This window comes from Culex quinquefasciatus, chromosome 2 (genome assembly GCF_015732765.1).
Source record: "Culex quinquefasciatus strain JHB chromosome 2, VPISU_Cqui_1.0_pri_paternal, whole genome shotgun sequence".
In the NCBI taxonomy this organism is placed as follows: domain Eukaryota; kingdom Metazoa; phylum Arthropoda; class Insecta; order Diptera; family Culicidae; genus Culex; species Culex quinquefasciatus.
Window position 1 is genome coordinate 29026555 of NC_051862.1, and position 17601 is coordinate 29044155.

Consider the following 17601-nt stretch of genomic DNA (forward strand, 5'->3'; position numbering starts at 1 on the left):
GAATCACCAGCTGAGCAAATGTCTGTGTGTTTGGCTGTATGTAGACATGTGTACACGCAGAAAAATAAGGCATATTTGAATCAACAAAACATTTTGTTGATTTGAAAATCTAGATTTTTGTTGAATCAACGCTAAACGTCGAAGCAACTTTTTCAAAACAACAAATGATTTTTGTGGAATTGAGAAAATCAAGGTTTGTTTCAACGCAAAATCGGCGTTGTAATATTCAACAAAATTTTTGTTGAAACAAACCTCGTACAGGCTGATTCTACAAAACATTTTTCTGCGTGTACCGAATCAATGTCACTGGAATATCTCGTCACTGACTGAGCCGATTTGGACCGTATTGGCCTCATTCGATTCGTTTTGGGGTCCCATAAGTCCATATTGAAATTTTTAAAATTTAGTAAAGCGCATCAAATGTTATGCTTAAAAACTGCTGAATATAAATTTCAAAAATTTGCAAAAGAGGGGGGTTTTTGCATGAAAACCTGCCATATTATATATTTTTAGAAGGGTTCTGAAATGACCTTTCTTGTGGATTAAGAATTTTCAAGATCTGACTTACCTATCTAAAATTACAAGCAGTTTGAAAATTGTTTTGAATTGACATAATCTCAATCTATTTCTCCGGTGTATGTACAATCTTGACAAAAAGTCTGTAGGAAGTCTGTTTTTTTTTAACTCATCACTTATTTTTATTAGGACCTCTTTGGTGCTGCGATCACGTTAGGGGCGATCCATAAACCATGTGGAAACTTTAGGGGGGGTTGGAATCACTCTATAACTGAGAGGAAGGCACCAACCACCTAAAGGTGGATTAAGTAACGTGTTTCTAAATAGTCCTCATCTATAGCTACAACTTTGCCGAAGACACCAAATTAATCAAAAAGTGTGTTTTTAACCAATCCAATATCCGTAGGCCGGCTACCAAATTAATCAAAAAGTCCTTCAAAAATTACAGATTTACGAATGTTACGTACCATTTTGTATGAACAGCTGCCAACATTGTAAGACGACTTTAATGGGTGAATCAATTTCACAAAATTACTTCTTTGGTCATAGGGAAGGCCCCTACAAAGTTAATATAAGTAAAATCCATTTCCGGGTTTGATGGAGAAATACTCAGGTCGGTTTCAATTCTATAAAAATTGAATCAAACAATCAATCAAAAATTAAAAATATGAAAATTTGCAACACAAAAAAATCTTGGTAATAAAAAATTAAACATTTCAAACTTCATAACATTAAAATTTTAAAATTTCAAAACGAAATAAACTTTGAAAAATATTTGAAACGAGCAAATTTAAAAAAACTGAAAGCTAATGTTTAATAATATTAAAATTTAAAAACAATTAACTTTTCGAGTGAAAAATTTAAGCAAAACTTAAGGATTCGGATAATGGAGTCTGAACTGTACTCGATTATTTTCAGACTTGGCCAATATATCAGTGTTGTAAAAGAATACTATGTATAAATTATTATAAATGTTTTAAGTTCATAACTATGAAAATGTAATCATAAACGAGACTAAAATACTACAGAGGCAAGAGATATTTGAATGCGTTGAAAATGGACCGTTGGAATTTAGTGATCCACAATCTACGTTTCAGAAGTGAGCAATTCTCTGAGATTTCGGTCATTCGATTTTTTTGTATTTTTTAATCCGGCTGAAACTTTTTTGGTGCATTCGGTATGCCCAAAGAAGCCATTTTGCATCATTAGTTTGTCCATATAATTTTCCATACAAATTTGGCAGCTGTCCATACAAAAATGATATGTGAAAATTCAAAAATCTGTATCTTTTGAAGTCATTTTTGATCGATTTGGTGTCTATTTTTGAAAAAATATGTTTGAAAAGCTGAGAAAATTCTCTATATTTTGCTTTTTCGGACTTTGTTGATACGACCCTTAGTTGCCGCGCAAAGGTTAAAAAACAGGAAAATTGATGTTTTCTTAGTCTCACCCAAACAACCCACCATTTTCTTATGTCGATATCTCAGCAACTATAGGTCCGATTTACGATGTTAAAACATAAAACATTCGTGAAATTTCCGATCTTTTCGAAAAAAATATTTTCAAGAATTTTAAATCAAGACTTAACATTTCAAAGGGCCAAACATTCAATATTACGCCCTTTTGAAATGTTAGTCACTTTTCCCATTTTTTAAAACGAAATTTCCCGCCCGCGTGGATCAATCAGACCGCGCATTGGACTCACAATCCAGAGGTTGCAGGTTAGAAACCCGCGGCGGGCGCTCTAAAAATTTTTGTGTAAATATGGGTATTTGCAGGGTTGTTACGGAAAAGTCGAAAAAAATCCGCGCCAGATCCGCGCCGACCCCAAAACCCAATCCGCGCGAAATCCGCGCCATATAAAAAATCGTGACAAACATAGAAGAGAGTAATATAATGAATGAAATTTCAAACGAAAAAAGAATAATACAGAAAGCATAAGTGGCAGTGCGTGGCCGAATGGTTACGCTGTCCGCTTTGTAAGCGGATGATTCTGGGTTCGATTCCCATCTGCTGCAACCTTCCATCGGATGAGGAAGTAAAATATCGGTCCCGGCCTTGGTTTGTTAGGCCGTTAAGTCATTCCAGGTGTAGGAGTCGTCTCCATGCCATAAGTACACACAACACACCAAACCAAGCCTACTCCGGTGGAATCGCTGACGGCGGTTGGACTCGCAATCCAAAGGTCGTCAGTTCAAACACTGGGGTGGAAGGTTCCTTGGAGTAAAAAGAGGTTTGGGTGCTCTCCCCATTCAAGCCTTAGGACTCCTAGGTTCGAACAGAAACTTGCAATAGAGACCACAAAAGACCCGGGGGTCGTTAATATGGATGGTTTGATTTTGATTGAGAAAGCATTTGAATCAGTACCGTTGATCAGATGTGGATTCATATCCCACCTGCACCAAGTTGAACCTTTTTTGGCATTTCTGAAACAATATTAGAATTTTTTGTAATGCTTTAAATATCGTTGCTTTTAAAACAAATTCAGAAAAAAAATTAAATTCAAAAATTTAAAACCACAAAATAAATCACCAAATTATAAAATCTAGCAATTTTGTACTTGATAATTCTCGCCAAAATTTTAATCTGGAAAAATGAAACACAAAATTACTATTATTTTCTTCTCTAAATTTCTCCAAACTAAAATATGACTCTGAAAATAATCCGAACTAAGTAAATGGCAAAAAAATAAAATTCAATAATTTTATAATTGATTAAATTTATAATTTAATAATTTAACAATTTAATAATTAAATAATGTAATAATTTATTTAATAATTAAATAATTAAATAATTAAATAATTAAATAATTAAATAATTAAATAATTAAATGATTAAATAATTTAATAATTTAATAATTAAATAATTCAATAATTAAATAATTAAATAATTAAGTAATTAAATAATTAAGTAATTAAATAATTAAATAATTAAATAATTAAATAATTAAATAATCAAATAATTTGATAATTTAATATTTTAATAATTTAATAATTTAATAAATTAATAATTTAATTATTTAATAATTTAATAATTTAATAATTTAATAATTTAATAATTTAATAATTTAATGATTTAATAATTTAATAATTTAATAATTTAATTAATTTAATTATTTAATAATTTAATAATTTAATAATTTAATAATTTAATAATTTAATAATTTAATAATTTAATAATGTAACAATTTAATAATTTTATAATTTTATAATTTAATAATTTAATAATATAATAATTCAATAATTTAATAATATAATAATTCAATAATTTAATAATTTAATAATTTAAAGACAATCACACCGTCTTTGCAGACTGAACACTAATATTAAACGAGACAAACATTGAACGAAAAGCTCCTGAAGGATAAGGTGGGAATCGAACCCGCAGCCCCATAGCAACTTAGGGATCGGCAGCCGAAGCCGCTAACCACCGCGCCCTCCATTTTCGTAATTTTTCAATTTAATAATTCGTACTTTTTAGGTTTTTTCAAATTATGAATTCTATATTTTTTTTTATTATTTGAATATGTAAATTCTGAAATTTCAAATTGTTGAATTCCAGATTTCTTTTTTTTATGTTAACGTTACATTTCGCTTTTTGACGGATATTTTATCAGATTGCTAAGTGAATTTCGTCATGTTGTGATAATTGGGAGTAGAATAAATTCTACCTGAATCAGGGTGGCAACAGAATTTTTCATTTTTTCAATAAACCAAAAATTTAAAATTTTCAATTTTTTTCAGTTTTTTCAATATAAAACATAGAAAATCTAAAAAGTTTCATAGCTTCAAATTTTTGAAGTTCTGTATTTTTCGAATTTTGTTATTTTGATTTTAATAAAATTGTTATTAATATGAATTGTTCAGCAGATGTTTTAAAAATAATGAGTTGTAATGTTATGTTAAATTTATAAAACAAATCTCAATATGTTTAAAAAAATCGCTTCTTGAAGATTATTTCGATGTTTCGTACTAACAAATAAAATCAATAATTTTCAGAAGAAAATTTTCTTCATTAAAAACTTTTTATAATATTTTCCTTTGTGAATTGAAAGAAATTCTATCGTTCGCAATTATTTTGTTTATCAAAACTGCTATCCGCGCGAAATTCGCGCCTTGGCAAAATTAGCCAGCAAATCCGCGCCAGATCCGCGCGATTCGCGCCATCCGCGCCGTCCGTAACAACCCTGTATTTGACGCCGTCGCTTCGTGCCATACTTTTCATACACTTAGGAGCCCAGGGCGGCGAAGTCGTTGTAGATAAAAAGGAAGATACTAGTGGTTGGTACTTCGTTTTTTTCGTTATTCACAATTTGCCGAGTTGAGTTGCCACCCTGAGATTCTGAGAAAACAATAACGTTGGGCTTTCTAACCCAGCAAGTAAAACGCGTTCAAATTACCACTTTTTTAATATTTATTTGGTTATCCAAGTGTTTTCTTATTACAATGCTGTCGGTATTTTCTCCTTTCTCTCAATCCTCCCGTTTTTTTAATCTATCCCACGTGTGTGTGTGTATGTGTGTTTGTTTAGTGTGTATATTTCTTCCTCCTTCCACCAAGTACAGATAGGGATGCCAGTTTGTTTGTTTTTTTGTTATTTCTTTTGCTGTGATAACTTAGGTAGGATGCAAATTTTTGCTTGTTTTTGTTACTAATTACTTATTTTCGTTCTCGCACTCACATTTTCGTCACATTCGCTTCTCATCTTTCGCGGAATCCTCGAGAGTCGGTGGTTGACTTACTGCTGGAGTGTGTGACTTGCGTGAAAATTAACTTTAATTTTTCGCTACTTAGGTTCGATAAACACACAGTTGAAATTGGTTGGTTAAAAGTGGGAAAATAATTTTAAAAACTAGCTCAACGTTTAATTCACCTACGGATTAATCAACTAAAGAAGGGCGAAGAAAAGAGAATACAAATAATAATAGCTTTACTTAAGAATTAGTAAACTTTCGGCTCTGTACACGAAAATGGTTTCGTTGATGAAATAGAACTACAGAAAAATTTTGGTTTTGAAGGTTGTAGATTTTAAGCTTTTCGAATATAATAGTATTATAAAAAAAAACACATCTTTTTTTAAACTACGACGTAAGCACAAATCAATGCCCGGATGGTGGTCTTTGCATCACTTTTTTCTCTATCGTCAAATTGCGTCTCCTGCTCTAATCTGCCCCAGAACTGAACAAAAAAAACTCAAATATAAGCTCAATTGAAACGTAAAAAGGGGGTGTGAACTCAAAAATTACACACAGGTTCCAAGAAGCACTTTTCGTTCATTCATTTCTGTTCGCGGTTCTCAAACGGTCGAAATCAGCGGTGGTAGACTAGCTCCGGCCGACGGTTGGCCGTGGACTTCGGCGGCAGCCGCCGCGGAAGCGGAGTTGGGTACTGCCACGGCTGCTGCTCCGGACGATAGTGGTGACGACGATGATGGCAAGGTTTGTGCTTTTAATTGTCACTTGCTGGCGTCCGCCGTCGGGACGGCCTGGTAGCGGGGCTTACTGTGGGTGAACGGCAGGTACCGGTACTTGATCATGTGCTGAAAGGAGAAAAGGACGGTTAGAGCGATTCCGGCGGGTTATTAAAAAGGTCCTACCTTGATCTGCCGCTTCATGGTGATGCAGAACAGCGTGATAAAGTACATGACCAGGATGGGCCAGAACACGGGCACGTTGAACGCGTCAAAGAAGGTGCACACGATGCCAATGACGGTGCTCTTGGAGATGGCGTACCAGAACTTGAACTCGGGCAGCCGCCGGATAAACGGCCGGAACTCCTCGTTCGAGCGCGTCGGCAGCTCCGGGCCGCCGTCGTCGTCCAGATCCAGGGCCGGATCGATCTTGGGCGTGAGGAACGCGATAAACAGGTTGAGGTGGTAGATCCCGAGCGCGTACGTCACAATGTACCAGCCCTGTTTGGTGAAGACGCGCAGCAGGAAGGCCAGCACTAGCACGATCGCCCCAGCCCAGCGCATCCGGGTGTGCGGCGTCCACCGGTCCAGCTGCAACTGATACAGCTGCGAGATCCGTTTGAAGAACTGCGACACCACATTCCGGCTCGGCGCGACCTCTTCGTTCATCATGTCCACTCACTCACACTCTTCCCCTCGAGGGCAAATCCAATTAGCCAAACCCTGCAAAGAAATGGAACCACTTGAATAAACACTTTTTCAAGAAACAAACAAAAATTACTCACCCTTATTTTTTTCGCACAAAACAAAAAAATCTCCAACTCTTCAGAATTGAGTTGACAAACCCAAAAGAGGAGAAAGATAAGCGACAGAAAAAAAGAACTTCTTCTGGCCTAGATAAACCTAAATTGCACCATTATTTGCGGGTTGCCTCACGATTTTTGTCTCCTCTTCCTCCGACTCCACTTCTTTTGGTAGACGACTTGAAAGTCCCGGCTTTCAAACGACCCAAATACGGCACGACGGATTCCCACCGCCGGGACCTCTGGACTCCCGGAACGACGCGGATGCCTGGTGGGGAAATTGAAAAAAAGGAAAACTTCTCGCTTTTGCTGCTGCGGTCAGCCACCATCAAAATCTAATCAATCCGTCGTCGTCGTCGTCGCGACACCACGTCAATCTGTCATCCGATTTCGGGGAAAGTGGTATAACGTCAAGGTGTCAGAACTGGTATAAATTGTGGAGAGCGTTCGCTACACGGTTAAAAAATTTGAGTTATAGCCCTACACTGTAACTGAAAATCGCACTTTGCTGAGTTCGTTTTCGCACTTTTTCATACGATTTTTTCAGTTCAACTGCGATTACACTTTTTTGTATAATCGCAGTCGAACTGAAAAAATCGTATGAAAAAGTGCGAAAACGAACTCAGCATAGTGCGATTTTTAGTTACAGTGTACACTCAAAATCAGAAGTATCCCTATTCTTTTTTCAAGTTCACTTTGTGTGTATATTACGCACGCCCAGTCACGAAGTATTCTAGCAGAGCTGCTACTGCCAGAATCCTGCTAGAACGGTGGAACATTTCTTCTAGAATGCTGTTAGAATATCCAGCTTTTTGAGAACTCTGCTAGAATCGTGACTGGGCCCTCCCAGTACACTCATTTTTCGATCGGCGCACTTAGATTTGGTGCTGCGTGCGTAATGCCATTTCTCGGACTCATTGCAACCGGAAGCAACCTGCCGCTACATTCGATTCAAAGTTGTAGCAGGTTTTCTTGTTGCCGCCTCCTCCAGAACCTTCGCCAGAACTAGTTTTACAGATCGGAACCCTAAATTAGCCATCCTTCACTCAAAATTAAAATTATCGGTTGAAAGGGTTAAAAGTATCCTTTTAAAGGGTATTTGAGCAAAAGAGAACATTATATCCTTTAGAAGGGTGAAAACTACCCTTTGGCTGCACCTCGCTGGGTTTACCCTGTAAAAAGTGTATCTCTATTAGTTGAAAATAACGCCAGCGCAGCCCTGCATGTAGAAATAAGAATTTCGTTTTGTTTTTTTTGGACATGTCAGAACTTGAGTTTTCCGGAAATGTCCCGGCTTTATAAGTTTAGTTTGAGGCCCGGTTCTCCGGACACCGACGAATAACCTGTCCAGCATCTGACCCGAAAGAACCTGGACAAGCTGAAACATTTGGCCTAACCTCTGTACCTCTTCAACGGGACGATCGGTTGGACTCGTTGGACTGCGCTCGATGCCAAGAATGGCCGCGCGGTCACTGTTTATCCTGGTTTAAGAATAAATACTGAATATTTTCAAAACCCTACACAGCAAATTCTGATGTTCGTTTTCAGTTAATATTTACTGAAAACTGCACTACTGAAATCATCAGTTAGTTTTTCGCTGAACATCAGTTAAAATTTGTATGGAGCTTTCAAAGTTTGCTGAAATTTCAGTAAGATTTCATTTACTGAAAATTTCAGTAGTGCAGATTTCAGTAAATTTAACTTAATTCAGTAATAAGTAATTGATGAGCATAGTTGCAATTTTTGCAATACATTTTCGGGGTAACTCGGATGTACTGCAGACATTACTATTGACAAGAAAGAACTTGGGGCGTAATCTAACCACAAGTTCTTCCAGGATGCTTTCTTCGGACTGGCTGCGCTTGTGTTCGATTAGATTAGATTAGATGAGCATAGTTGAAGATTATTTTCTTTCTTGCTGAAATACGAAACGCCCACCTAAGGACGTCTTTTCTTGGCCAACCAACCTTGGATCTGCCAAAGGAAACAGCGACAGTTCCGGTGTTTGGAAATAAGCCGACGTTGTCTTGAAAATTACTAAGAATGTTTCTTTTTGTTTTCTGTTTCAATTAGGCTTTCTAGTCAGAAATTTACCAACACATTCAAAGTATGTTTACATGACAGCTGGACGTTTGTTTGCATCAGGTTTCCTATCTCTTTCTAGCTTTTTTTTTGTCAAGCGACTTCTAGCTGGTTTATTTGACTGACTGTCCGATATGTCAGCCAACATACTTCGCAGGGCTGTGGCAGCTACAGCTCGATCATTGTTTGCATCAGGACACTATGACGAGGAGTTCGTCATTTTTGAGTTAAATTATATTTTTTTCTCTGGGCCTAGAAAGCCTTATAGAGCTATCTACGTGTGCATGTATTGCATGTACGTATACGAAAAAGATTGAGGTTAAATTTTGTACCAGCCAGCAAAACAAATGGCGTGCAAGTGTGCGTGAGAGCGGGCTTAGATAACTCTATTGTGGTGCTTGATAAAAAAAGGCCAGTGGCTCAAACTGCCATCGATTTTCCCCTTTTCCGGTTGATCTCGGAGAGAAGAAACGCCGGTTTGTACTTCGATCAGGTGCTCCCTGTTCCTTGAGTAGTCTGGAAAACTAAAGGATCTCATCAATACGGCAAAGAGCAAGACGCTAGATGGCGCCACTGTCAAAATAGATTGCAAATGACTCGTAGATGTCGCTAGTGAGCGCATCGCTCCATTGCGGTACCCTTTTAAAAGGGTACTGCGCCAATACACTCAAAACCCGATGGTTTGACACCAACTGTTGTCAAACGAACGGGGTCACTTTTTAGTTTGACACCCCTTTTACACGGAGTTCACTCAACTATCAAACGTTTGTTTTGAAAGTGTGCGTGAGCACCGTGTAAAAAGTGACAGTTCGTCACTTTTTAGTTTGACTTTGACCAACCAACGGGGTACAAACTAGAAAAGTGTCAAACGAAAAAGTGACCTACCACCGGGGGTTGAGTGTATACCCTTTTGAAGGGTTTCACCCTGTGTGGGCCCGCATAGCGCCCCCCTGTCTATGGATCTCAATATGTGTGCAGGGACATCAACCCCCTGCCTCCGCACGTCAACACACACAGCTGTCAGCGCACGGCAGCACAGCCAGTCCCTCGGCAGCGGTCGAACAGTCTGGTGGCGTCTCGGCCACACTGGAGATCCCGACACGTGGGAATCACAGTCTCCACAATGGCGAATCCTGCCAGGAGAAAAATTTCTTTTCTGGTGTAATCTTGTGTTTTTTTTTCTCGACATCCCCTCAGCGCGGTTGCAGGTGAGTTAAAAAGAAGGCGGTGACGCATTCTTGTGGTGTGAAAAGTTCTGTTGTTAGAATGTGGTCAAGAAGAAGGGAAAGTGACGAGGAGACAGAAGTCAAAAAAATTGAACTGCGTGAGAGGGAGAAAGAAATGACAGGTCGGCAGGGGTATCAGATTTTCAATATCTGTACTTTTTGTGGTTTGTCTGCAAACAAAATCATTTGTTCTCAATAATATTCTTTTGTTTTTGAGAATGTTAGGTTTTTGTTTCGCACGATTTTTAAGGAGTTATGAACAAAATGTTTCTTCTTTTTTTGTAATTAAAGCACCTGGTTGCTGAATACAGAAGAAAATTACAAAAATTAAATGGGTGTGAAAGGACCATAAGGAAGTGGTCGAAGGAAACTGTTTGACGTTGTGAAAGAGGAGATGGCTTGTAGATATTCACTGGAAAGTTTGAGGTGAAGGCAAGGGTGAAGGGGCTTGTGAATGTCCACTTATGCCTGGCGTAAATATGGCTTGTGGATGTTCACTGAAAGGCTTGTAGAATTGGAGGCTTGTGAATATCTTCAGTAAGGCCTGTGGGGGAAGGGTTCGTGAATGTTTACGTAACAACTTGCGAGAAGACAACAACGGCTTGTGAGCTCTCACTGAAAGGCCCTTCCGGCTTGTGAACTCGCTGAATAGGCCGCAACAATTTAACAACGGCTTCTGAGCTCTCACTGAAAGGCCCTTCTGGCTTGTGAACTCACTGAATAGGCCGCAACGATTCAACAATGGCTTGTGAGCTCTCACTGAAAGGCCCTTCCGGCTTGTGAACTCGCTGAATAGGCCGCAACGATTCAACAACGGCTTGTGAGCTCTCACTGAAAGGCCCTTCCGGCTTGTGAACTCGCTGAATAGGCCGCAACGATTCAACAACGGCTTGTGAGCTCTCACTGAAAGGCCCTTCCGGCTTGTGAACTCGCTGAATAGGCCGCAACGATTCAACAACGGCTTGTGAGCTCTCACTGAAAGGCCCTTCCGGCTTGTGAACTCGCTGAATAGGCCGCGACGATTCAACAACGGCTTGTGAGCTCTCACTGAAAGGCCCTTCCGGCTTGTGAACTCGCTGAATAGGCCGCAACGATTCAACAACGGCTTGTGAGCTCTCACTGAAAGGCCCTTCTGGCTTGTGAACTCACTGAATAGGCCGCAACGATTCAACAACGGCTTGTGAGCTCTCACTGAAAGGCCCTTCCGGCTTGTGAACTCGCTGAATAGGCCGCAACGATTCAACAACGGCTTGTGAGCTCTCACTGAAAGGCCCTTCCGGCTTGTGAACTCGCTGAATAGGCCGCAACGATTCAACAACGGCTTGTGAGCTCTCACTGAAAGGCCCTTCCGGCTTGTGAACTCGCTGAATAGGCCGCAACGATTCAACAACGGCTTGTGAGCTCTCACTGAAAGGCCCTCCCGGCTTGTGAACTCACTGAATAGGCCGCAACGATTCAACAACGGCTTGTGAGCTCTCACTGAAAGGCCCTTCCGGCTTGTGAACTCGCTGAATAGGCCGCAACGACTGGTGAACACTCACTGAAAGGCCTGTCTGGCTTGTGAGCACAACGGAAGACATCAACGGCTTGTGATCTCTCACTGAAAGGCCCTTCTGGCTTGTGAAATAACTAAAGGGCGCAACGACTGGTGAACACACACTGAAAGGGAATGCCTGGTAAAGGCAAGAAAAAAATTAAAATGAAAAGAGTGGAGAGATACATTCATAAAAATGTGTATGGCACCATAGCGAACAAGTGAAAAAAATGAGAGAAGAAAGAAATGGTTTTGTAAAAATGTGTTAGGAAATACATCAGAAGAAAGGATAATCGATAAAAATCTAAAAGCATAAGCATAAGCATAAGCATAGGTGCCCACCCGCAGTTGCTACTCCGTTATTGACCAGGACCTCCAGAAGTTACATCCACGAGCCGTGGAAGATAAGTGGGTGCTATCTTTCCTCGCTTCGCAACTTCTCAAAGGCCCCTATCATGCTGATCAATACCGGCGCCGGCCACGACCAGTGGTAGGGTCACGGGGAAGTGGATGGGAATGTTAGTCCGATACTTGAGTGATAGAGACCGCCCAATCGACTGCTTCTCCGACAAAGTATCACATGAGTTTTGAGGGGGTTAGTAGATGGGTATGAGGTCAGGATTCACGAGTGGCAGTGATGTGACCATGAGCATTTTGTTTATCGGTTGAAATTTTAAATCTTAGGCAGCCGGCTGCGGAAAGATAAATAATTGATTATTTAAAAAGTTTGTTTTAATCGAACGCGTGCCAACCGAGCGGTAGTGCTATGGGCTGGACTTATCAGTATATTTTTACTGTTGGTACAATTAAGATAACGCGAGCAAATGTCAAAAATAGTAGATGAGTTAATACTAAAGATGCCAGTTGGAATAAATTATTACGATCAACGAATATAAACGAAAAGAAAACAGGACACCACGTAACCGATTGTAATGAAATTAAAACAATAACTTAAACGAACTTAACCGGCGGCGTGCCTTCCTATCAACGATGATAAAAGAAGGACTTATAAATTTAAAATATAAAAGACTCCAAAAACACGTTGCATAGTAACCGCGAAGTCCCGCTACTCACAATCGAATCCGAAAGATAGCTATCTAGAATTTTAAATATAGTATTAATTCGACCGCGATCCTCCAGAAATTCTTCGTCGGCGTGCCTTCCGATCAACGGTGATGTAAGAAGGGCTTTATTCATTAAAATGATTTTATATCATAAGCCTTAAAACATATTCGTCGGCGTGCCTTCCGATCATCGATGATATAGAAAGGACTTAATCCAGCAATACGACTTGCTTGTCTCGAAAAAAAAGAATTCGGATCGTTTCTATCGAAAACTATGTAAAGAGAACAAAAATAAACTCATTGGCCAACGAACGCGCGAACTAAAAATAAAGAAAAAAAGAAGAAGAAGACCAATCACCCCATGCACACAAACAGCGACACAAAAGAGATGAAAACAACACGAATCAGAAGAAATCCAATCACCCCATGTACACAAAAAGCGACACAAAAGAGATGGAAAATAACACGAAAAAAAACAGGACTGCGCGTCCACACAGGCACCGCACTACTCCACTTATGATGCCATTATTTAATTATAATAACCACTCACCCAAGGACACCAAGTAATGAAATTAAAACAATAAATAAAAGGAACTAAACCGGCGGCGTGCCTTCTGATCAACGATGATAAAAGGAGGACTTATGGAAAATAACATATCAAATAAAAGGCTCCGAAAAACACGTTGCAGAGTAACCGCGAGTTCCCGCTACTCACAATCGAATAAAAATTCAAAACACGCACTAATGGTCTATCCTAAATATCAGGGTGTCTTTCGATAAACGATTTTATAGAAATGAGTTTTTCACCTTAAAAATTTAACACCTTATTTGAAAAATAATTGCACAATTTAACCCGAAGCACAAAAACACCTATAACTGAAAAAATGACGCTCGAAACACGAATAATCCTGCAAGGCGTGTGCGCATATTCCAATTACGCGGATGTAGACATGCATTAAACATAAACTCAGTCACACTCTCAAACACACAGGAGCCATCACCGATGCTTGAAATATTAAATTCAAGGTTGCTTGTGAATCGTGGACTTCACTAAAAATTCACTAACATAGGTAATATTTTTATGATCAAAACTGAAATATTGAAAAAAAACTCAACATCGCTTGTGTTGAAAATCGTCCTGAAGTTTGAATAACAACTTATTTTACAAAATTTGAATAACAACTTATTTTACAAAATTTCAACTATTGGTTTAAAATCGGGGACTTAGTACCAAATTTAAGATCACTATATTTCCAAACAAACATTTGTCGTTTAAAATTTCCTAAAAAACAAATAAAATAAAATAATATCAGCGATAACAACACCCCACTTCAAATTGGGTTGAGTTTCCACTAATCTAAGAAAATGGATAGTTCCAAACAAGCGTGATAAATGCATTAACTCACCCCTCAGTGAGTGCTTAGACTAAAAGACACTCATGAGCTCTGCAGCTCTCACGTACAAGTGGCGCTCACAAACATCTCTCATTCATCCAGCTCTACACAAACACACACATATTTGAAAAGTCAACATGAAACGCGCTCACCGGGTTCTGGAGAGAATAATCGTTGGTTCTTATCTGCCACCGCAGCATCGAATCGGATGCATCAATATCGACTGAGCCGACGACGTCAGTCAATCCTCTATCGCCTGGATTTCAGGTTCACACCTGTCGTTGCACCCCTTACAAGGCTCGCGGATTCAACTGTGTGCAGCTTCCACACAACATCACCTCTATGCAATTAAATAAATAATAACAATCAATAATCGATAAAAATCTAAAAAAATAATAATTCGCGAGCAGCGTCTTCCTCTTTCATTGGACGGTCGTCGAGGCTTGTGCATCGTGGTGGCTACAAGGGTGTCGGCAACAAACTTGCGTCTCCATAATGATTTAAAGATTATATCCTTGTCCTGGTAGCAGACTTAGCCGAATCGTTACGCTGTCCGCTTTGTAAGCGGATGATCATGGGTTCGATTCCCATCTGCTCCAACCTTCCATCGGATTGGGAAGTAAAACGTCGGTCCCGGCCTCGGTTGTTGTTAGGCCGTTAAGTCATTCCAGGTGTGGGAGTCATCTTCCTGCTATAAAGACAAACAACACACCAAACCAAGCCTGCTCCGGTGGCATCGCTGGCGGCGGTTGGACTCGCAATCCCAAAGGTCGTCAGTTCGAACCCTGGGGGTGGAAGGTTCCTTGGAGCAGAAAGAGGTTTGGGTGCCCTCCCCATTCAAGCCTTCGGACTCCTAGGTTCGAGCAGAAACTTGCAATAAAGACCACAGAAGACCTGGGGGTCGTGAATGTGGTGGTTTGTATTTGATCCTTATCCTGATTCTAAAGCTTAAAGGAGAGAGCATGTCAGTTTTTTAGCAAGTAGGTCCCCTCAAATGAGAAGCACCAGCGTTGCTGTATTTTTTTTTTCTAGAGAAGGGGGAAGATGTGTGGGCCCGCATAGCGCCCCCCTGTCTATGGATCTCAATATGTGTGCAGGGACATCAACCCCCTGCCTCCGCACGTCAACACACACAGCTGTCAGCGCACGGCAGCACAGCCAGTCCCTCGGCAGCGGTCGAACAGTCTGGTGGCGTCTCGGCCACACTGGAGATCCCGACACGTGGGAATCACAGTCTCCACACACCCTCGTACCCTTTCAGAGGTTGACGACGGGTAAAGTTGAATAAAGGATAGAAAGTACCCTTTTAAGGGTTTTTCTGATTTTGAGTGTACCTTTCATTTGCGGCCAAAATGTCGGTGGCCAAAACATCTGAAATCGGTTAATTTCCATTTTTGAGCGATTTCCTTCGACATTTTCACCGTGGATGTTCTACAAGGGGAATGGAGGGGAAAAACGGTCAAGTTGGTAAACATTGTTATTTTACAATTGTGCCATTCTAGTGCGTTTGAAAGGTAAAATTTAATGTAATAATGCCTAATTTAGGGTAAAAGTGAATTACGTCACTAGATGTAGCAACAACAAAGCACAATATTTTTAGGGATTTGTTCCCGCAAAGTTCAAACTACCCAAGTAACCATCCAGCACTAGCAAAAAGTCAGAAATCGGCAACAGATTGGCATTCCATTGCTAATTAGTCACACAACAGCATTTACAAATGCGATTCAGCACTTATTCAACTGCACTGTCTAAAGCTGAATAAATGCTGGTTTAGTGCAACCGCTAGCAACACTGTCATGCATTTTCCATCAAACTGGCAACATTGTTCGCATTCTGAGAGGAGAGTGAAAGAGAGAGCGCGATAAAACAACAAACTTCTCACTTTCTCGTTTCACACCAAAAAAGCGGAGGCTTTCGAGAAACCAGCCAAACAAACCGTTTTCATTTTAGTTTTCATCATCCTCGTAAGTATTTAACCCTAGATTTAACAAGTATTTTATTATATTACTAAAGAGAAATTAATACTTTACAGTTAACACGAACGAGAGCAAAACCGCAACAATGAGCCGCCGGCAGATATTGCGTTTTTTGTCCTGCTGGTGGGGTCGCGGGCTGCTGATGTGAATTAAGCGGGCGTCGATAAGTTGTATGTACCTAGTGAATATATTGTTTTAATAATTATATTATAAATAATGAATAAAAGACACTGAATCTTTCGAACCGTATCAATAACTGTTTTCTTCAGTGCCCTTTCCAACAAGATGAAACCTAGGAGGAATCAGTAAACCCAAGAAGTTGTTTGGCATTCTACTGGCACAACGTAGTTGCATATGTGCTTATAAAACCCAGCTCGGAAAGCCATCTCTTATTTAGGTGAGAAGGCAAGGGCTCAGGAATCAACAGCGACGGCAACTTCTATCATCTTGGCATCACATCCCAATCTCTTCATCTTCAGCCAAGAAAATCGACTTCGCAAACTCGGTCAGCTGAGTCGGTAATGTAGTAAGTAAACAAACCAAAATAGAATGGTGAGAAAGTGAAAGGCAGAGAGCGGAGAGGAAGCAATATTTTTGCCTCTCTCATTTTTTTGACATTTTCTGCAGGGGTGGACACCAACAGTAGGGGCCAGCACTAAACAGGCCGAGTAAAGTCCAAACTCGGTCATTGTTCAGCACTGAAGTAGCTGTTAGTGCTGATCTCAAAACTTCTTAGCATTCACTCGCAGCTGTAAATGCGCTTTCAGTGCTGAACAGTGACCATGTTTTAGTGCTGGATGGTTACTTGGGTATTGCACCCTCCAGTGAAGGGCCTCCACAGGTTATAAACTGGAACAGTTGCTTTTCTCCATACATTTTGATGATTTTCCCCATACAAACATCAAGACCGTACAGGGATGGTTGCCCGTGGTCAGAATGAGCTCTCATTTGGAATTTACCTAGTGATGGGTCAATCTCTTATCATGTCCTTTCATTGCGGGTTTCAGCGAGGTTTTCAGAGGTTCGCAGATTGCGGTGTGAATGTGTTAGTAAATTTTCGACTAGATAGTATTATTTGGATTTTGAAATATTGGATTTTGAATATTTAGGAATATTTCCTTCCTAACCTGAAACAAAGTGATATCGTTTGAATTAAACAAACAAATTGAAAATTTTATTTTTTTATTTCAAATTTTAGAATTTAGAAATTTGTAGTCCTAGATGTTCTAGTTTTTTTTCAATGAATCAATATTGGAAGCTACATTTTTTTAAATTTTTGTATAGTTTTATATAGTGTATAGTTGTTGTATACAATTTAAAAAAAAATAAGTAATAAGCATAAGCGACGGTAAGACCAAAGAATCACGAAATCGTTAGCTTTCTCAAAATTTGGATTTATATCCTAGAATATTACTCCAAAAATGTCTGATTTTCTGTAGTTTGAGTTACGAATTTAAGATTTTAAAATTTTTGGAGTTGAAGAACGTTGCAATGTAGGAATATGAATTTGAGAGTTAAAGGATAAAAAAGTCTAAACATAAAAATTTGGTTTAAAATTTGAAAACGAAAAAATGCATAATCCTTGGCTGCGTTCCTT

The 17601-nt window shown here is 39.3% G+C and overlaps 1 protein-coding gene across 1 annotated transcript; it reads right to left on the reverse strand.

Moving 5' to 3' along the window:
* Window positions 1-4911: 4911 nt before the first annotated feature.
* LOC119767436 (protein RER1) lies at window positions 4912-7119 on the reverse strand. The gene is made up of 3 exons (XM_038256036.1): window positions 6711-7119; window positions 6112-6648; window positions 4912-6054 (listed from the first exon to the last, which is right to left on the reverse strand). The coding sequence occupies exons 2-3, from the start codon at window positions 6595-6597 to the stop codon at window positions 5971-5973; spliced, it is 570 nt and encodes a 189-aa protein (XP_038111964.1). The 5' UTR covers window positions 6598-6648; window positions 6711-7119; the 3' UTR covers window positions 4912-5970.
* Between the last annotated feature and the right edge of the window lie 10482 nt (window positions 7120-17601).

Excerpts from the sequence above, each read along its gene's own strand:
- LOC119767436 (XM_038256036.1), bottom strand. The coding sequence starts at position 6,597 with ATGATGAACGAAGAGGTCGCGCCGAGCCGGAATGTGGTGTCGCAGTTC. Across the intron at positions 6,055-6,111 it reads CCATGAAGCGGCAGATCAAG|CACATGATCAAGTACCGGTA; the intron begins GTAGGACCTTTT and ends TTCTCCTTTCAG.